The 22,899-nt window shown below is 38.8% G+C and overlaps 1 protein-coding gene across 2 annotated transcripts in view; it reads left to right on the forward strand.

Annotated features, from left to right (window-relative positions):
- Window positions 1-22,899, forward strand: part of LOC124594756 (arrestin domain-containing protein 17-like) — a 194,921-nt gene that overhangs the window by 163,319 nt on the left and 8,703 nt on the right. For both annotated transcript variants that reach the window (XM_047133140.1, XM_047133141.1), the window contains exons 5-6: window positions 7,748-7,936; window positions 8,355-8,709. In XM_047133140.1, the coding sequence (XP_046989096.1) occupies window positions 7,748-7,936; window positions 8,355-8,709 (544 nt within the window). The remainder of the gene's footprint in view (window positions 1-7,747; window positions 7,937-8,354; window positions 8,710-22,899) is intronic.

Consider the following 22,899-nt stretch of genomic DNA (forward strand, 5'->3'; position numbering starts at 1 on the left):
TTTGCAAATTGAAACTGAAGTTTGAGTGCAGTTTGCATTTTCGACATGCTACTGAGCTCAGTAAGATTGGTGCGTAACACTGGGAAATGGTATAAGAAATATTTTTTCACATTCTGGATTACTGCATTTTAAATGCTCATGCTCTCCTCAGTTTGGTTACTGGGTGAAAAATGGCACTTGTAGAAACTGTAGAAAAATATGTAATGGATTGGAGAAAATCTGGCAGAGAAAACAATCAAATGGCAAGAATCCTCTATGTTTACAGATAGGCATTTCCTTGATGTTACTGTGAGTGTACATTTAAAGAAAAATTTGCTAATCTGCAAATGTATGGTTTCCACAAAACAGAAAGTGCACCAGGAACTGTACACTAATGCAAAACTTGCGACAGACCATTACATCTTGTACCTTGTTTCAAGATTTGCCACACAAAGGAACATTACTAATTAGTGGGAACTAAAATTGATAATAGAAATTATTTGACACTTCTAAAAAAATTATTAAAAGAGAGAGAGAGAGAGACAATACAAAACCCTATTTTTAATTTTGTCAGTGTCAGACCAAAGCCTGCATCAAAAAGAAGGATGGGAAATAGATACGATGAGTATAAAAAATATTCAAACAGTTCTTTCAAATGAAGTCATTCACTGGTAGACAAACAGACATGTGTTTCAGATGCTACTATATATATTCTGTACCTAATGATATTTCACAGCATACATTGTGATAGTAAAACGAAACTCATACATGTACATCTACTTATAACATGCCCAAATTATTACCATGTAATGTAGGCAACTGCATTTGGATGTTACTTGGTGCTGAAATTAACACAGGGACATAGAGCAAAACTGAAAATATATAGTTGACATTGAAACAAGTATTCAAATGCTTCAAGTCCCTGAGGTTGAAATCCCTCTCCAGATAATAGAATATGCTTGCAACAAACAGACATGATATTTCAGTTGCTACAGTATCTATACCTTACATGAAATAAATACAGAGGATTCAATTTGCCAGTTAAACTGAAACTACACATATTCATTACTTTATGATCTGATGAATTTATTGCAACACAGCAGAAACAATTGTACTCGGGTACAATGTAAGGACATAAGGAAGGATGAAAGACATGCGAAGTATTGTAAAAAGTATTCAAGCAATTAAGTTTCCTCACTTGGCTTTGTGTCTCCAAATGAAGAAGTGTGCTCACAAGAAACAGGCTTGCTGTTTCAGATGATGCTACACTGTATCTGTGCATGAGGTAATTACACAGCATACATTGCAGTAGTAAAACAAAAACTGTACGTATCTATCTGCTAATGATACACTAAAATTATTACCACTTAACAGAGATGATTATATTTGGGTATCATGATTATTGCATCTCCATGTTGTCTAGGGACATATAAAAGGGCTGAAACAACATACTGTACGGACATATAAAAGGGCTGAAACAACATACTGCACATTGTAAAAGGAATTAAAAAACTTAAAGGTTTCAAGTTTGAACCATCTCTCCAGATGAAACAGTGTGCTAGCAACAGATGGACCTGAGTCTTCATATGCAAAAATATCTGTTCAAAGCACAAAGTAAATACACAGCACACATAATACCAGTTAATAAAAAATCATGCAGCTTCTTCTCTTTATGATGTGATGAAATTATTCTGACAGAGAGGAAAGAATTTGTATTTAAAACAGATGCAACAGAAGTTTTTCCAATTAGGAATTTATTTCCTTTGTAAACTGCCTTTGAATGAATTATTGTGTTAGCATGCACCAAGAGCACAGATAAATTACAGTGTGTGGGCATACGGATTCTACAGTGTGTACCTCACAAGCTATGACAAATGTTCAGCACATGGCCAGGAGACAAGCACAGGTAATACAGCAGGCATTTAGTTGTCACCAATGGAAATGTCGTGGTGTAGGTAGTGGGCTTAGGGTGTAATGACACCTTACTCAGCATATCTGTAGCAGCCAACCAGTTAATGTAACTCTTCAGGCTTTCCCAGAGATCTAATGACATCTTGGGTTCTCGGGTGTTCTGCCGGATATCAGCGTTGTTCTTGCACAATATTTCGGTAACACAGTGTGTGCCCTTCATCAGGTGGGACCTGACACTGTTCCTCGAGTGGACCTGGTCCAGTATTTATGTCTGTGGCCTTCCCCCTCCATCAGCGGTTGCCGGTGTTCCCTCTGCGGTCTGCGCCCGCTCACTGCAACCTGCTGGAGCGCTGCTGTTCTGTTTTCTGTCCGCTGCAGTTCTGTCTGCGGCCACCAGACCCACTCCTTTGTGTTTCATCATCTGCTTGGTGCAGTTGGAGTTCTGTCTGTGTTTCCAGGCGATCTCCATGTGGTCCTCTCTCGCTCACTGTGATCTTCTGGAGTGTTGCCATTCCATTTTTGGTCTGCTGTGGTTCTGGGTATTCTCTCTGTGGTGCATGCCCCTCAGACCACCTCCCGGACATTCCATCTTTGGTCTGGAGAGCCTGGCACTCTGTCTGAGGCTCATATAGTATATCCGCGCCTTCAGTTCTTCTATTCATGGAGTGCTGCAGCTGTCCCTGTTGCTCCTTTAACAATTCCAGAGCAGGATCCCAGGCTCTGCTTAGCTGGCAACCCATGTCACAGTTCATGAGATTATCAGTTACTTGTATCTCTATAACACTGCCCCAAAATCTCGGTGTCTGTGCTAGAAATTTTGTTTCATCATAATTCATGGCATGATCTATTGCTAGACAGTGTTCAGCTATGGCTGATTTAGTCACCTGTCTTAATCAGGTGTGCCTTTGATAGTCCTTGCACCTGATAACCACTGTTCTTGTCGTCTGGCCAATGTCGGACATGTTGTAAATGCCTGTTTTCCGTAACAAAGCTCATCTTTAACATACCATCCCACCCGTCCCCCAATCTTGCTGGATAGACAGAAAACACAGTTGATGTTGTGTTTACGGAGGATGCTATTGATTCTGGCAGAAATAGAACCAGCATAGGGCAGGGCAGGGAAGGCCACAGACATAAATACTGGACCAGGCCCACTTGAGGAGCACCTGATATAGGTTACAGGTTACATTACCAAAATATCATGTGAGAACAATGCTGATATCCAGTAGAACATCCGACAACCCAAGCTGTCATTAGATCACCTGGAAAGCCCAAAGAGTTACATCAGAAGACTCTATGGGGAGGAGATGTACCAGAATCTCAAGAAGCTGGACAAGCTTCGACAGAGGAAAGGGAGGATGCTGAATTCTCTCAGTTTTTTGCTGAGATGTCGAGATGGAAAAGTGGTACCAGTATTTCCCAAAATTAAAACATCACATCAACTCCAGAGTGGTGAACAAGGTAAAACGCAGAGCAAGCATGGCACTGGTGAGAGAGAGGACCTGAGATATGAGCCACAGATTAGATGTTGTAGCAAGGGAGCTGTCACATCTTCATCTGTACTTGACAGCCTCCTTAACAGAGGAATACTGGAACTGGGTAGACCATGCCTCCTGGTCTTTAGCAGAGTGTGCCTGAAGGACTGCTTCATCTTGCCAATCTGCAAAGTTTGACTGCATGAACAAGAAAGCACAGCAGATGGAGGAGATTCACACTCTGGCAAACCTAAGTGACATACAGTTTGATAACACAACCTTAAAGTTACTCAGCAAGGGTCTCAACTTCACAACAACCGCTAGGAATGTGCCCATCTCTGGTTTCATCAGTGTAATAGAGCAAGTTGCACCCACACTTCCACCTAATGTGGCAGAGGAAGTCCGCCAAGAGACTTGCAGGGCTCTCACCAATGCCAGGCCTCCAAAATCGAACATCACAACTGAGGAGAGGCGTGCACTCAATAAGCTCTGGGAAGACAACAGTATTGTAGTACTGCCACCAGACAAAGGGAATTCTACAGTGATTCTGCAATGGGTGGATTACGATGAGAAAATACGCCAACTTCTGAGGGACCCTGCATATAGAACCTTGGAGTGTGACCCCACTGACAAGGTGGACAAGAAGACCAGGACTCTTCTGAAGGAGATGGGGATGCCCGATAAGATAATCAGACAACTCCAGGAAAAAGCACCAGTACCACCTAGATTAAATGGTTTGCCTAAAATGCACAAGGAGGACATGCTCTTATGCTCAATTGTCAGTAATACTGGGGCACCTACATATGCAACAGCCAAGTATTTGAAAGCTCTGCTTTCTCCATATTTGGGGAAATGTGTTCACCACATCCAAAACTCAGAAGACTTCCTGCAATGCCTCAAGCAACTATACATCATAGATTCAGACATCATGGTTAGTTTTGATCAGGTATCTCTGTTCACTAGGGTCCCACTGAAAGAATCACTAGAACTGATTGCAGAATAATTTGACAGTGCTCTGTTGGACCTGTTCAGGTGTACACATATTTCCTGTATGGGAACCAATATTACGAGCAAACTGTAGGTGTAGCTATGGGCAGCCCACTGTCTCCTGTGGTTGCCAACATGTTTATGGAGAGATTTGAGGAGAGGGCATTAGAGACAACAGTATATAGACCCACATGCTTTGTAGGGGTGTGAAATGGAATGTGGTAAAGCAGGTGGTAGACTTAGGTTTATTGGCAGAATACTGGGGAGGTGGAATCAGTCTACAAAAGAGATTGCTTACAAATCACTTGTGTGACCCATCCTAGACTACTGCTCAAGTGTTTGGGACCCATATCAAATAGGACTAGCAGGGGATATTGAACATATACAGAGAAGGGCAGTATGATTGTGGACAACACCTTAGTGATCTGGCTTCATGATAAGGACAGACTCAGTGAGTTGCTTGAACATTTTAACTTCTGCCACACAAATTTCAAGTTTACCATAGAACTGGAGAAGAATGCCCAGTTGCCGTTTCTGGATTTACTAGTTAAAAGGAAAGCAGATGGATCCATTGGTCACAGAGTGTATTGAAAACCCACACCCACTGATTTATATCTGCAGGCCAGCAGCTGTCACCACCCTGTGCAGAAGAACGGGGTTCTTAAGACATTGGTCCATAAAGCACATATCCTGTCAGACCAAGAGAGTCTACAAATGGAAATAGAGCATCTTAAAACAGTCTCTGCAAAAATAGATATACTACCAAACAAATTGAGATGGCACTCCAACCAGCCACTACACCACAGGCTCCAGAAGCAGAGCAAGATGAAGCAAAGAAGGTAGCATATCTGCCCTATGCTGGTTCTATTTCTGCCAGAATCAGTAGGATTCTCCATAGACACAACATTAAGTGTATTTTCTGTCCATCCAGCAAGAATGGGGGACAGGTGGGATGGTATGTTAAAGATGAGCTGGGGTTATGGGAACCAGGCATTTACAATATACCTTGTCAATGTGGCATGTCCTACATTGGACAGATGACAAGAACAGTGGATATCAGGTGCAAGGAACATCGAAGGCACACCCGATTAAGACGGGTGACGAAATCAACCATTGCTGAACACTGTCTAGAACTAGAACATGCCATGAATTATGATGAAACCAAGATTCTAGCACAGACACCCAGCTTTTGGGACAGTGTTATAAGGGAACTGATAGAGATAAAAGTAACTGACAATCTCATGAACTGCAGCCTGGGTTACCACCTAAGCAGAGCCCGGGATCCTGCTCTGGAATTGTTAAAGGAGCAACGGGGACAGCTGCAGCACTCCGTGAACAGAAGAACTGAAGGCATAGATATAGAAAACGAATCCCAAACAGAGTGCCAGGCTCTCCGGACCAAAGACAGAACATCCAGGAGTGGATCTGATAGGCACGGACCGCAGAAGGAACACTCAGAACCACAGCGGACCGAAACTGGAATGGTGATGCTCCAGAAAATTGCAGTGAGCGGGAGAAGAGCACATGGAGAATGGCTGGCAACCCAGATAGAACTCCAAACATGCCATGCAGAAGATGGAACACCCAGGAGCAAGTCTGGTGGGTGCAGAACTGCAGCTGACAGAAAACGGAACAGCAGCTCTCCAGCAGGTCGCAGCGAGTGGGTGCGGACTGCAGAGGAAACGCCTGCAACCGCTAGTGGAGGGGAAGGCCACTGACATAAATACTGGACCAGGTCCACTCAAGGAGCAGCCTCAGGTCACACCTGATGAAGGTTATGAGCTAAGTTACTGAAATATGGTGTAAGAACAATGATGAAAATGGTTAATGTTGACCAATTCTGTTGACATAATCGTCACAGCCATCCTTGTGATAAACACATATTAAATTGGACTGGAGAAAGAAAATGCTCCATCTAATCATTTCATCTTGTTCCATGAACACATATGAAAGTTTGTATTTCAGTCTGAAAAAAATTATGAGTGCGTTTACTATTATTTAGTCATAAAAGAAGGCAAAAAATAAACAGTGAATACATTTTTGTGAAGCATAGGAAGTCCTAAGATAAGCTAAAAGAAAAGGTATGCGAATGAAATGCAAACAATTAACACCTCTACTTATTGTTTACTAGCTGAGTAACTGACATTGCTTGGGTATGTACTTAGTCTAATCTTCTATTAGCACATCTCCTCCTTTCCCCTGTCTCTGTCCATCTCCTCCTCTCCCCTATCTGTGTGCACCTCCTCCTTCCTCATCTCTCTCTGTCCATCTCCACCTACCCTCTTTTCTTTCCCCATGTTATCACCTTCACCTCAATAGGAGGTTTCTGCTTTTTACACCCACAGTATTTCTTTCCAGAAAGTAAGTAATATGTGTATGAAGTTTGGTTGAAATCAATGTTTTAGGAGGGCTGTACCATACGCTCTCATGTCACATATATTTAACGTATTTGTCACGTTTGTATACACATATTTTATCTGCATCTCTAGCAAATCTAGCCCTGCAGTTTTGTTTTCATGCAGCTCAATGTTTGTGATGTCATATCTCCTGAACTATGTGTCACACAATGATGTAATTTTGCATGTGTATCAAGTGGTAATTGTGGGTACTGCCTGAAAAATGTGTGGTGAATAGAGTTAGTAGTAAAGAAGTAGTAAACTAAAACATCACACATGATGCAGCACTTTTACAAAATGAACAACAAAAATGTAGTAACCAATAACTTTTTTCCTTTCATCATTTTGTGGGGGCTGTCAGCAAGAAAATGTCTTATAAAAATTTTAAATTATGTCTTAAGTTGGCTGCAAGTCACTAAGTGCTCTCATTCTCGAATTCTGGATGAATTTAGTCAGGCTATTTGTGTATCATAAACTATGCTTCTTTTTCAGCCCCACCCCTTTCAGAGGTTGATGGTTCTTACACACACAGTTATTCTTTTGTTACAGTAAATGATATGCACACCAGGTTTGGTTGAAATTGATCCAGTGGTTTAGAAGGAGATGTGAAACATACATACACACACTTTTATAATTTGAATGGATTTGTGAGTAGGTTGTGACAGAATCGCATAAGAAAGAAAATTTTCATTGTATGGATGTCATTTATTTCCACTATTTAGCAGATAAACTTACAAGAAAAGTACAGTGAACTGTAGAGCATGTATGGCATTCATGTGAATTCCTTTAAAAAAGTCATGGTTCTATAATAAATTCTGTTTGCTCATCAAGTTCATGCTCAGTATTAAATTATCAATTACACTCATATTACTGATTGAATGACTGAAGTGGTTTGTTCACAAAGTGCATCTACATTTACTCTTTACACTGTTTGAATTTTTACTTTGGTTTTCATAAATATTGTTGCAAATAATAATTAATACATTTTTTTCTTTTCAGAATGTGTGTTTCACTGCCCATTCACCTCGTAAGGAAACAAAGAGAATAACAGACAAAATGGAGACTATTGTGTATGAACCTGTGGGGCCAAATGCATCTAGAACTTGGACCAGAAAGTTGAAAATTCCTAGTTTGCCTCCATCCAATTTGAATAACTGCAGTATCATTGATCTTGATTACTTTTTGCATGTAAGCATTCTAAGTTTGACTTCATAATGAAGAAATACTTATGTTAACAGAATCTTCCATTGGTTCATGGTAGAACAACATTATAATAAATGAAAAGCACCAGTTTGTTAACAAAAGTAAACTGGTGCTTTTCATTTATCAAGAAATACTTATGTGGAGCTCACTATTATTAGTGATACATTTTTTCAAGAAAATTTCATTCAAATAGAGATAAGTGTGTGCAGTAAATTATGACTTTGTGTTCCTTTGTTGCAGATAAATGTTACACTAAATTTTTATCACAATTGCGTGTTATTTTTTATTCAATAATCATAAATTATGAAGTGTCATGTTTTAACAGTATTTGTGCCATATTTTGTTAGAACCTGATGATCTGTAAACTGTATATGAAATTACTTCTCATTTTTCCTGTTAACAGGTTAAAGCTGTTATCAATGGGCCCCACAGAAACTTACATGTAAACATCCCAATAAAATTAGGAACAATTCCACTCTTGAGCTACATACCACCTCCATTATCCAAACAGATAATGAGCTCCACCATTCAGATTCCTCAACTCCCCTCCTTGCAAGATGCCCCTGTCAAATTTCCACAGTCATCCGCAGCTTCGGCACCATGTCCACCACCTCAGACACAGTACTCTACTGCACCATGTTCCTCCAATATTGCAGCTGTCATGCCACCCAGCACAAGTCAGCAGGGTATGACAGATGGACTGTCAAATGAGTTAAACATAGTTCCATCTGCGCCACCCCTGCCATACCCAGAAGTTCGTAAGTATTCTCATATTCTCTTGTTTCCTTTTTAACCTGTACTTAATCTGTACGAAACAATTATGTGTGTACAGATGGGACAACAAATTACTAGAAAGATGTTTTCTACTTTTTGTATATACACTAGCAATTTGCTTAATATGCTCTTTCCAAAATAATGCTATTTCAAAAAAATAAAAGTATAAGCAACAGGTACAAAAAGTATACAGATGAGTGTTTGGTGGTAATTGGGAAAGTTACAGAGATGGAAAAATCACTTATATTGTTATGTAGTTTGTAAATGTGTTCGTATTTGTCTCGTGGAAGAAGAGCTTATTCACTCTCATACTGTGTGATTCTAGTTTCAGTTTTAATTACCAATTCCATATTTGTTCTCCGATTTGTAAAATCAGAAATTAACAAAAAAAGTTTTTCATTTTCGTGAATGAAAAACAGAAGTCAGAAGTCAAGGCTGCATGTTCTGGTCATGTTCACGGATGAAAAGTATGCAGTGTAGTTTGGGTGAACATTACAATAACATTGTTATTAGTAATAAATATCACTCTCTCATGAAAATTATAGCATCTCTAGACCATTTCTGTATACCCCACCACATCATTTAAATCCGGTTCTACAAAATTAACAACTCTTTCTTCTGATAGTGGAGTGGGCTGTCAGTTTGTATTACATGAAAGTTAGGAACTAATGTAAAGAAGGGACATGATAGTTCTCAATAATAATTTTAACTGTATTATCTTCTAATTTCTGTGGCCCATCTTGGAGAATAAAAATAACACAAAATACGTAGATGTTCAAAAACAATATTGTCTGGGCTGGAAATGTAATTGAGTCCAAATCTGAAGCAGGGTCATCATTGAAGTAAAACACTTAGAACTGGAAGCATTTTTATTATTGACCCTAATGTACATTCAGAGCAGAACTGAACTCCTGGATGGAGAGTGCAGCAATTTACACAAATATCAAGCAGCAGCCAGAATGCTGTTTTATACCAACATTGAATATACCAGAATATAGAAACATTCACCTCCTCTGGCCTCAGTGCATGCACTGGTTGGATGGAAGCACTGTGATGAAGTTACACCTCAGCTGGTCCCACAGATGTCCTATCGAGGTCAGATATGGCTGCCTTTCTGGCCATGAGAGTAGCTTAGCGTCAGGTGGCCTGTTGGTAGACACATTCCATTTGTAGATGAACACTGCCCTATTGAAAAAGTGCATCTACTGTTGCCTAAGAAATAACACATGAGGGCACAGAATGTCCATGCATACCATTGTGCTGTCAAGAGTTCCCTTACCAACTGTGACCTGAAACCATACCAAATGGTTCCCCACATCATGACACCCGGAGTGACACTGCTGTGCCTCTCGAAAACATTAGAAGAGGGAGACCTCTCCTCAGGACACCAACATACTCACTGGCGATGGTCATGTGGGGTAGTGCAGAACTACAATTCATTACTGAATACAATGTTATGGCATTCGACAGCAGTCCATGATTCCCAGGCATAGCATCACTCCAAACACAGCCATTGTATTGTGGTGTTAATGGCAGTCTATGCCTGGGGCAGTAATTCCCTCAGCCGACTGCTGCTAGTCTCTGACCAATGGTCCAGGATGACACAGGGTGTTACAGGGAGTCCATCACTTGTTCTTGCTTGGCATGCACAGATGTGAAAAGGTTATGATGTGTAACCACCTTGCTGGGGGTAAATGTTCTCAATACAAATCAATTCAAAGTAAAAATCTTCACGAAATATTAATTTTGTCGATGGCAGTTGAAATAAATGTTCTTACAACTTGTGGGATATAACTCGGCTTGTTCAAAATAATAAACATTGATCAGAACTCATCTTCATTTGGTTGCTTCATTGCAGTTGATGTTTCTTGTAAGTTTCTTAAGTCAAAACAGGTCAGAGAACACCATGGTTCTCAAAAGACATGGAAAGTCAGTTATTGTTTCGAGTGTACAATTTATTACATCATAAAGTGCTGCTCAAGATCTTGCACCATACTGGGCTTCCTGTATGATTTCTTGTGGGTCTTATATCTCTTGCTAACACTCGATGTGTTGTTGCATATAGTGAATTCACTAACTGCAATTACAGAAGTTCTTCATAATTACAAAAAAATGTCATCATACAGTGTTTACAATTGAAATGCATGAAACTGATAAAAATATGATTACATATCTCTTGTTTCCATGGAAAAATAAGTGAAATGATTCAAATAAATGATGATTACATTTTTGTTTATTACAGTGAAACTGCATTATCCCAAGTATTCCTCCCATGTTTCCTGTTTCAAAACTGAGTGCATTTTTTAGTGTGAATGGAATTTCAATATATAATACAGTAGACCAAATAAACACTTTGTTCATATTGTTAATCTGGTTTCATTTTATGAATTACCATAATTATGAGGTAATAAGTCTTTGTTATGTTAACCAATAGCATAGCAAGCTGACAGTATGAGAAACAGAGTTGTTACAGGTTTGAAACATTATAATTACAATATATTTTCTATCTCTTTAGTAACTCAATTACAATTAAATGAATTGATAATACATGTTTCTACAAACAGATGGAAGTAATATTAGCGAATCTTTTGACAGGAAGTTGTTGAAAATTATTTTATGCAGCTCAGAAGACAAAATTATTTATATGGGGCCTACTTAATGGCATAACAGTTAACCATACAATCCAAATTAGCTTTGAAGTTGTATGAAACATGCGCTGTTACATGCCAGTGCACAAGTGTTGACCCTCCCTTGTGATGGATAGACTGGGTCAACTGGGAGCTTGACAACAAGTATGCCTACCCTCAAATTCTCATGGAGACCGACACTGGGCCACTGTCACATCCAAATTCCCCACAAATCTCTATGATAATTAAACTGGGTGATGCAATAGAGGTCCATAGTGAGGCCCCTTTCAAACTGTGCCACATGCTGATAGCAGTGTTTAAAATGAATACACAGCATTGCTCTAACCTTCAGAGTGTTCACTGAACATCTGAAGCTGTTCATGCCCCCTATATAACCTTCCAAACCCAGCAGCAACACAAAACATGAACAACACTAATACACTGTTGTTGCTGTTCCACACAGAGAATTGATTCAGATCATTTACATAGCTGCTGATAGTGTGTACTTGTCCAAAATTACACTGGCATGTGACCATGTATTCTGGGTGCTCTGCTTATTTTGTTAGGCAGTGAATTTGTAATGGCTTCTGCAACTTGCAAATATTATGTAGACTTCTGTTCTGCAACTGGATGCAACTGCTGTTATGTTGTTACATATATTGTGTACAATCCCACACAGGTACAACATTCCCAGCAAAAACAATTCACTTTATAAATTAAACCATCAAACAATGAGAGCTGCAGTTGAGCATGATCATGTTACAGTAATTGATGTTAACACCTTTCTGAGCAGAAATGATTCTACAAGGCATGGGCTGCATTTAGTGTTGACAGTAAAAACAGCTTTGTGTAAAAGATTGAAAAGAGAGGTGATAAGTGAGGCAAATAGGAATACTTCAACAGCAACTAACAATATATTGAAACCAAAACAGTTACCCAAAATTTATCTGACAATAGTGAGCTGTACTGTGAAATCTCCACAGAAGAAGTCATGAAACTAAATCAAAATGCAATATAAGCTGCAGAAGAAGAAATAATGTCACTGGAAATTAATCCAAAAGACAAAACCAGTGATGAAGAGCAACAAAAAATAATTAGGTCTAATGAGACTGGACTGAATTGCAACATATCCACAGTAGAAATGAAGACAGTAATTGAAAACCAAAAAGTGGTGAATTTTGATAGCTCCATAGTAGAAATGATAGAACCATTCCAAATCCAAAATATCCAGCACCAGAAAAAGCAATATCATTGCAAATTAATCTGAAAGGCAAAACTATTGATGAAGAGCAACAAAAAATAGCTAGGCCTAATGAGACTGAGCTGAATTTAACATAGCCACAAGAGAAACAAGGACACTAAATAAAAACCCAAAACACACTGCAGAAGAAGAGCATATATTACTGGAACTAAGTCCAAAATGCAAAAGTAATAAAGATGAAGAACAGCAGCAAACTGCTGCACAAAGAAAAAAAAGAAAGCCTAGTGAATCAGTGCCCACAAGAACTTTAGTAAGAAGAAAGATGATGTCTCAATGTTCGGGAGACGATTTTTTATGGTACAGCCAAGGGAAGCAAAAAACTGGAAGTTAAATATTAATGGCAAGAAACATGAACATGCTAATCAAATAGAGACTGAGTACTTTATTAGTAAGCAAAAAGAAATTAAGCTCATAATTCTGTATCAAAATCTGCAATACATGAGTAATAAAAAACTAGAAGTAGAACTACAGGCAAATGAAATATGCCCATGCACTACTGGCCATTAAAATTGCTACACCACAAAGATGATGTGCTACAACCGCAAAATTTAACCAATAGGAAGAAGATGCTGTGATATGCAAATGAGTAACTTTTCAGAGCATTCACACAAGGTTAGTGCCGGTGGCAACACCTACAACGTGCTGACATGAGGAAAGTTTCCAACTGATTTCTCATACAAAAACAGCAGTTGACCAGCGTTGCCTGGTGAAACGTTGTTGTGATGCCTCGTGTAAGGAGGAGAAATGCGTACCATCACATTTCCGACTTTGATAAAGGTTGGATTGTAGCCTATCACGATTGCGGTTTATCGTATCGTGACATTGCTGCTCGCGTTGGTCAAGATCCAATTATTGTTAGCAGAATATGGAATCAGTGGGTTCAGGAGGGTAATACGGAACGCCGTGCTGGATCCCAACGGTCTCATATGACTAGCATTCGAGATTATAGGTGTCTTATCCGCATGGCTGTAACGGATCGTGCAGCCACGTCTCGATCCATGAGTCAACAGCTGGGGACGTTTGCAAGACAACAACCATCTGCACGAACAGTTCAACGACGTTTGCAGCAGCATGGACTATCAGCTCGGAGACCATGGCTGCGGTGACTCTTGATGCTGCATCACAGACAGGAGTGCCTGCGATGGTGTATTCAAATGAACCTGGGTGCACGAATGGCAAAATGTCATTTTTTCGGATGAATCCAGGTTCTGTTTACAGCATCATGATGGTCGCATCCGTGTTTGGCGACATCGTGGTGAACGCACATTGGAAGCGTGTATCCGTCATCGCCATACTGGCGTTAACACCTGGCGTGATGGTATGGGGTGCAATTGGTTACACGTCTCGGTCACCTCTTGTTCGCACTGACGGCACTTTGAACAGTGAACATTACATTTCAGATGTGTTACGACCCGTGGCTCGACCCTTCATTCGATCCCTGCGAAACCCTACATTTCTGCAGGGTAATGCACAACTGCATGTTGCAGGTCCTGTACGGGCCTTTCTGGATACAGAAAATGTTCGACTGCTGCTCTGGCCAGCACATTCTTCAGATCTCTCACCAATTGAAAACATCTGGTAAATGGTGCCGAGCAACTGGCTTGTCACAGTACGCTAGTCACTTCTCTTGATTATCTGTGGTATCGTGTTGAAGCTGCATGGGCAGCTGTACCTGTACATGCCATCCAAGCTCTGTTTGACTCAGTGCCCAGGTGTATCAAGGCCGCTATTATGGCCAGAGGTGGTCGTTCTGTGTACTGATTTCTCAGGATCTATGCACTCAAATTGCATGAAAATGTAATCACATGTCAGTTCTAGTATAATATATTTGTCCAATGAATACCCATATATAATCTGCATTTCTTTTCGGTGTAGCAATTTTAATGGCCAGTAGTTACTTACAAAACCTTACCAAATTGCAAAGAAAAAGATTTTGAAATTACAGGTATGGTCTACAATGAGTTAAGAGTATTCTGTGTGTACCGATCACCAAGTGGCAAAATAAATCCTTTCCTCAAAAAAATGCCAATTCTAGTAGAAAAAAAAAACAAAATGAAAGATTGTGTAATATGTGGTGATTTTAACATTGATTTGGGAAGAGAGACAGAGAAACAAAAATCTGAGGAGCTGCTACAACAATACAACATGAAGGCAACTGTTATGGAACCAACAAGAGCGACTTTGGTAACTGATTCAATTATTGACAATATTATCACTAATATAGATAGCGAAGCATATACAACAAAGGTTCTGCTAACAGGAATTTCTTATCATTTTGGACAGCTTTGTGAATTATACGGAAATCTGAACTCACAAAAGGAACACAAAAGTGTAGAAAGAGATGTTACGCTTATCAGTCATCAAAATATCAACATTGTCAAAGTGATGTTAAGAAAAGAACAGTGGATGGACACACTTCAAGCCCAGGGAACAGAAGAAAAATACAATGCTTTCCAAGACACCGTAACACATTACTTCAATTTAGCATTTCCAAAATGACAAAAATCTCGAAAATAAGCAGTGGATCATGAAGGAAATAATAGAACAGAGAGCTACCTTAGGAGAAATGAAACAGAGAATAAATATTGAAGCCTACAGGCAGCACCAGAAGAAATATAGGTAGTTGATAAGACAAGACAATGTTTCCAAAAATTTGGAGGCACTTGGTCAAAATACATTCATATCAGTTAGTAGTACAACACAATGGCTCTCTGAAAAGGAATTAATTATTAATCTGAAAAAAAGAAACTATGTACATGGTTTTCAATAATAAACAGAAAGAAGAACATATGGATGTTTTCTTAGATGGAAAAGGACTGGAAGAAGTAGCCTCTGTTAAGTTTTTGGGAATTACAATAGATAGTGAGCTAAATTGGAAACAGCAGATAAATACTGTTTCCAGTAAGTAAAACTCAGTGATATTTATAATGAAACAACTGGCTCAATATACTCAGTGAGACTTCTAGTGCATTGTCTATCATGGACTTTTTGAACCATACATGTGATATGGAATCACAGTATGTGGGAAATCAACTTTCACGGGAATTAAGAAAATATTCACTTTACAGAAGCAACCCATTCGAATTATATTGAGAAAAAAAAAAAAGAAAAGAAAAAAAAAAAGAATCATGTAAAAGTTGTTTCAAAGAACTAAACATTCTAACGTTTCCATCATTGTATATATTCAAGACCATTGTGAGTGCATTACGTGATCACACCAAACTGGAGACTAATGAGACTGTTCATACACACAACACAAGGAACAGAAAACAACTCCGGTGCATTCCACATAGACTTAAGATTTTTGAAAAAGGACCCAAATACTCTGGCAGCAAGTTAATACAAGCAATGCCAAGGGAATTACAAGACCTCAAAACTGAGAAAACGTTCCCCACAACTCTAAAACAGTTTCTAACACAAGGAGAATTTTATAGTGTAGCTGACTACATTGGCAAACAGTGATCAAGAGTTCATCCTGTGAGTGATAAATCTCGCACATCATAAAAAGACCAGGCAACAGAAATTGGTGTTAAAGAAATTAACTATAATTAGGAACCACTGATGTATAGTATAAGCTAATTAGATCTCACAAAATTATTATTATTATCTTAAGTCATTTTGTACCGTGTAATATTGTGAATATGTCGTTGCTGTTGTTGTTGTGGTCTTCAATCCAGAGACTGGTTTGATGCAGCTCTCCATGCTACTACATCCTGTGCAAGCTTCTTCATCTCCCAGTACCTACAGCAACCTACATCCTTCTGAATCTGTTTAGTGTATTCATCTCTTGGTCTCCCTCTACGATTTTTACCCTCCACGCTGCCCTCCAATACTAAATTGGTCATCCCTTGATGCCTCAGAATATGTCCTACCAATTGATCCCTTCTTCTAGTCAAGTTGTGCCACAAATTTCTCTTCTCCCTGATTCTATTTAGTACCTCCTCATTAGTTATGTAATCTACCCATCTTCAGCATCCTTCTAAAGCACCACAATTCAAAAGCTTCTATTCTCTCTTTGTCTAACCTATTTATTGTCCATGTTTCACTTCCATACATGGCTACACTCCATACAAATACTTTCAGATAAGACTTCCTGGCACTTAAATCTATACTCTATGTTAACATATTTCTCTTCTTCAGAAACGCTTTCCTTGCCATTCCCAGTCTACATTTTATATCCTCTCTACATCAACCATCATTAGTTATTTTGCTCCCCAAATAGCAAAACTCCTTTACTACATTAAGCATCTCATTTCCTAATCTAATACCCTCAGCATCACCCGATTTAATGCAACTACATTCCATTATCCTTGTTTTGCTTTTGTTGAAGTTCATCTTATACCCTCCTTTCAAGACACTGTCCATTCCGTTCAGCTGCTCTTCCAAGTCCTTTGCTGTCTCTAACAGAATCACAATGTCATCAGTGAACCTCAAAGTTTTAATTTCTTCTCCATGGACTTTAATTCCTACTCTGAATTTTTCTTTTGTTTCCTTTACTGCTTGCTCAATACACAGATTGAATAACATCGGGGATAGGCTACAACCCTGTCTCACTCCCTTCCCAACCACTGCTTCCCTTTCATGCCCCTCGCGTCTTATAACTGCCATCTGGTTTCTGTACAAATTGTAAATGGCCTTTCACTCCCTATATTTTACCCCTGTCACCTTCACAATTTGAAAGAGAGTATTCCAGTCCACATTGTCAAAAGCTTTCTCTAAGTCTACAAATGCTAGAAACATAGGTTTGCCTTTCCTTTATCTATTTTCTAAGATAAGTCACAGGGTCAGTATTGCCTCACATGTTCCAATATTTCTACAGAATCCAAACTGATCTTCCCCGAGATCGGCTTCTACCAATTTTTCCATTCATCTGTAAAGAATTCACGTTAGTATTTTGCACCCGTGGCTTATTAAACTGATAGTTCGGTAATTTTCACATCTGTCATCCCCTGCTTTCTTTAGGATTGGAATTATTATATTCCTCTTGAAGTCTGAGGGTATTTCACCTGTCTCATACATCTTGCTCACCAGATGGTAGAGTTTTGTCAGGACTGGCTCTCCTAAGGCTATCAGTAGTTCTAATGGAATATTGTCAACTCCTGGGGCCTTGTTTCGACCTAGGTCTTTCAGTGCTCTGTCAAACTCTTCACACAGTATCATATCTCCCATTTCATCTTCATCTACATCCTCTTTCATTTCCATAATATTGTCCTCAAGAACATCTCCCTTGTCATCTGAGCTCTTGATATTCATGCAAGTGGTTCTCTTTTCCCCAAAGGTCTCTTTAATTTTCCTGTAGACAGTATCTATCTTACCCCTAGTGAGATAAGCCTCTACATCGTTACATTTGTCCTCTAGCCATCCCTGTTTAGTCATTTTGCACCTCCTGTCGATCTCATTTTTGAGACATTTGTATTCCTTTTTGCCTGCTTCATTTACTGCATTTTTGTATTTTCTTCATTCACCAGTTGAATTCAGTATCTCTTCTGTTACCCAAGGATTTCTATTAGCCCTCGTCTTTTTACCTACTTCGTCCTCTGCTGCCTTCACTATTTCATCGCTCAAAGCTACCCATTCTTCTTCTACTGTATTTCTTTTCCCCATTCTTGTTAATCATTCCCTAATGCTCTCCCTGAAACTCTCTACAACCTCTGGTTCTGTCAGTTTATCAAGGTTCCATCTCCTTAAATTCCCACCTTTTTGCAGTTTCTTTAGTTTTAATCTACAGTTCATAACCAATAGATTGTTGCCAGAGTCCATATCTGCCCCTGGAAATGTCTTACTATTTAAAACCTGGTTTCTAAAAAACTGTCTTACCATTATATAATCTATCTGAAACCTGTCAGTATCTCCAGGCTTCTTCCATGTATACAACCTTCTTTTATGATTCTTGAACTAAGTGTTAGCTATGATTAAGTTATGATCTGTGCAAAATTCTGCCAGGCGGCTTCCTCTTTCATTCCTTACCCCCATTCCAGATTCACCTACTATGTTTCCTTCTCTTCCTTTTCCTACTATCAAATTCCAGTCACCCATGACTATTAAATTTTCGTCTCCCTTCACTATCTGAATAATTTCTTTTGTCTCATCATACATTTCCTCAATCTCTTCATCATCTGTGGAGCTAGTTGGCATATAAACTTGTACTACTGTGGTAGGTATGGGCTTTGTATCTATCTTGGTCATAATAATGTGTTCACTATCCTGTTTGTAGTAGCTTACCCGCATTCCTACTTTTTTATTCATTATTAAACCTACTCCTGCATTACCCCTACTTGATTTTGTATTTATAACCCTGTATTCACCTGACCAGAAGTCTTGTTGCTCCTGCCACCGAACTTCACTAATCCACTATATCTAACTTTAACCTATCCATTTCCCTTTTTAAGTTTTCTAACCTACCTGCCCGATTAAGGGATCTGACATTCCATGCTCCGACCCGTAGAACGCCAGATTTCTTTCTCCTTATAACGACGTCCTCCTGAGTAGTCCCCGACCAGAGATCCAAATGGGGGACTATCTTACCTCCGGAATATTTTACCCAAGAAGATGCCATCATCATTTAACCATACAGTAAAGCTGCATGCCCTTGGGAAATATTATGGCTGTAGTTTCCCCTTGCTTTCAGCCATTCACAGTACCAGCACAGCAAGGCCATTTTGGTTAGTGATACAAGGCGAGATCAGTCAATCATCCAGATTGTTGCCTCGGCAACTACTGAAAAGGCTGCTGCCTCTCTTCAGGAACCACATGTTTGTCTGGCCTCTCAACAGATACCCCTCCATTGTGGTTGCACCTATGGTACGGCTGTCTGTATTGTTGAGGCACGCAAGCCTCCCCTCCAATATATATACTGTGAAAGCTCTTATGCATATTTAATGTGTAAGCTATTTTATATACTTTTATATTTCATATTATCTAGATTGTAAGTCTAATGATCTGTGCTATGTTACAAGTAAATAACTGTACGAAAGGTAATTTATGGGATCATTAAAAATCACAATCACACAATCACAATTATATGGGCCAGACCTGTTTATAAGTTTTTCTTTCCATTAGACATTTCCAGTATCAATTTTATTTCACATGGATTCAATTTATTAATATTAACAGTCATTTTACTCTTTATGGTGTACAAAATATATGAACACAACCTTCAGGAACATTTTGGTAGTTTGTACTATTACCATCACAGTGAATTGAAAGTTAAAAGTATGAAATTAAGACACAAATATTAGCAATACATAAAGCAGAAGTTCTTTTTGCACTAGTCTTTGTTTCTTGTCTACTGTATGCTTAAGTATTTGTATTGCAATTTGGATTATTTGCTATGGTTGTTCAGACATGCATACACTACAGTATTCTGTTTGAAAATGGATGAAGGCCTGAAACCAATCACCACTAGCAAATAAAGCAGACTTCCTAATGCAACTTGATTGTATACCAAAGTTTTTTGGAAAATAGAGTAATCAGATAAATCACTGACAGTAGGAAAAATAGTTGCACAGCTCACATAATAAAGCAAGAATATTTTTTTTTCTTTTTCATGAGTCAGAAGAAGTAATAACAGGAAAAGAGAGAGAGAAAATAATAAGAAAGTATGTGAAAGAGGTTCATATGAAGTACCAGTGGAAAAATGGTCCCATCGGAGCCCAAAAATGTGAATATGCTCCCGTTTAAAACACTCTGACAGCTGAAAAGTGGGGAACTAGCTGCCTCATTCTACCTCCCTCAGCATCTTTAAAAATTTTCCCAAAAATTTGAGCATGCAAACATATCACACTCTTTTTAACATGCAACTCACATCTAACTGCCACAAGCTCCCTTAACTGTAACTCATTCACATGCACTATTCTATTGCTTTAAGTCACCAAAACCATTCGCTCTCACTTGCCCTTTCTCACACATTCACTACAAATCATTGTCATTATCTCTGAGTCACTGTCACTGTCTCCTTTCTGACAGCCACAGTCTCCTTTGTTCTGTCCCACTGCTACTGTCTCCTCTCACTGTTACTGTCTCCCTCTTGCTCTCTGCTACTACTGCTGTCTCTTCTCACTGTCATTATCTCTCTCTTCCTTGTTGTCATTCTCATGGACTTGCTCTTATTATCACTGACTCTCACCCACATCCAGTTCCTCTTTCTCTTTACTCCACTCCCACCGGCACTCTCTCCTTCCCTCTTTTCTTAGCACTGTTCTGTCTCTGTCAACTATGTTCACTGCCACTGTGTCCCTGTCTTTCTCTCACACTGCAATTGGCTCCCTCACTCTTTCTGTACCACAAGCACTGTCTTCTATCTTTCAGTATTTATTACTTTTCTGTCCCTTTCCCACTTCCACTGTCTCCATTTACTCAGCATAAACAGAGTGAATATGTTCGAATGCCAAAATTTCTGGGAAAATTTTTAGAGGTGCTGAGGAAGGTAGTATGAGACATCTGGTACCTCACTGTTCAGTCATACTCATTTAAACAAGAGCATGCCTCTGATAGAAACTATTTTGTTGAAAACTGGCACTTTGAGGTTGTGGCTGTAATACTATAGGCTTTGTAATTGTAAAAGCAACCAGCCACAGGTATAATTTAATAATGTTTATTTGGATCAAACCATGACTGGTTTTGGATTTTTTACAAATCCATCTTCAGACAGGTGTACACATTCCATTTTGTATTTTTGCTGGGGCCTCATTTTGTATCCATTATTGGTTTGCTCCAGTGCTGTATGCTTTTGCATGTCAAAATTGTCCTATGTTTTTGGTGTGAATTTTGAAGTTAACACCTTTGTGGATGTGCACACCCATAAATGTGTTAACTTACAATATTGAGCAATATGCTGCAGTTAGTTATTTAGATATGTGCTGCTGACAGGAACCACCCATGAACAAAATAGTGCTTCATTAAGCCCCTTAAGGCACATCATATACTCGATCTTATGTGGAAAGAACCAACTGATTTGCTCCATTTCATTTGCCTAAGCTGGAGGAAGTGTATAATATTCAAATTTTGATCCTGTAGTGTAGGATAGCTACAGTTAAGATGTTCCTCCTGTTGAATAAAAATATGACCCTTCTGTTGTGTATACAACTGGTCTCTAGCCTAAGGTCCACCCAAAACACTTGCCCCTACCTTGTATCACCAACATAACCTGAGGCTCTGCTGTTATGTTGCAGAACTTATTGCAAAACGGAATGACTTATTAACAGTTTGGTGCGTCTCATTCCAATTTTGTATTAACTGTTAGTGCCCATTTCACTTTGACTTAGCTTTTATAATTTCCTTGTTAAATATAGATATTAAAGTCCTGCATCCATAACTTATAAAAGTGTGTTACTCATCATTTAAATAACATCTTACCGTCTTTGATTAGTCTGTGAAATCTGAGCTGCTCTAGTGATTATTTCATCCAATTTACAACATAACAAAAACTGATTTTCATTAAATTCTTCATCAGATACCACTAGTGTCTTGATAGCCCAATGCTTCAGCATTTGTCATGTATGTTGATCCCAGATTGAAATATTTCTGAGTGGCAGTTACTTGCATATTCTGTAGTTACATAATAATTACACATTGCTTCCCTGTAATTTCCTGGATCTTGTATGACTCTGTTCATCTGTGTTTGGACTGAGCTTCCCTCTTTACCATCATTCCTTTCTCTTACATATTTTTAAATATATTTTCTTTAGCTTTCTCAAGATAAAGATATGTTTGAGAATTGAGTAGACTATTACATTTTTATTTTTAAATTCATATCCCTGAATATGCTGTTAGAATTATTATAGTCCCAGCCATTTTATTATAATCCACAACTATACTGCATATGCTGCCTTAGGGTGTTAGGTGGAGTATATTTCATATACCACTATCATTTCCACTTACATTTTCTATTCACAGAAGATAACTGTTGGTAAGTCCCTGTATGAGCTCAATTTTTTCTGATTTTTACATCCCGGCCATTTCTCAAGAAATACCTGGGAGGAAAGTAAAATGTTGCTTGACTCTTTTCAAAAAGTGTTCTCAAGATTTTAAGACTAAACAGTGATGCACAATACCTCACTTACAGTAGCTATGAAGTTGGATGAGTATTTCTGAGACATTTCCACACTTTCTTAACAAACCCATTATGAAATTAGCTGTTGTATTTTGGTTTTCGTCTATCTCCTCTGTTAATCCTACCCATTCCATATTGATGAGCAATACACATTAATTAGCCAAATGCAATATTTTGCTGACGAGTGATACAGAGGATGAGGAGCTAGAAAGGTACAAAATACTGAATTCTGTCT

Source organism: Schistocerca americana, chromosome 2, assembly GCF_021461395.2.
Source record: "Schistocerca americana isolate TAMUIC-IGC-003095 chromosome 2, iqSchAmer2.1, whole genome shotgun sequence".
NCBI lineage: Eukaryota > Metazoa > Arthropoda > Insecta > Orthoptera > Acrididae > Schistocerca > Schistocerca americana.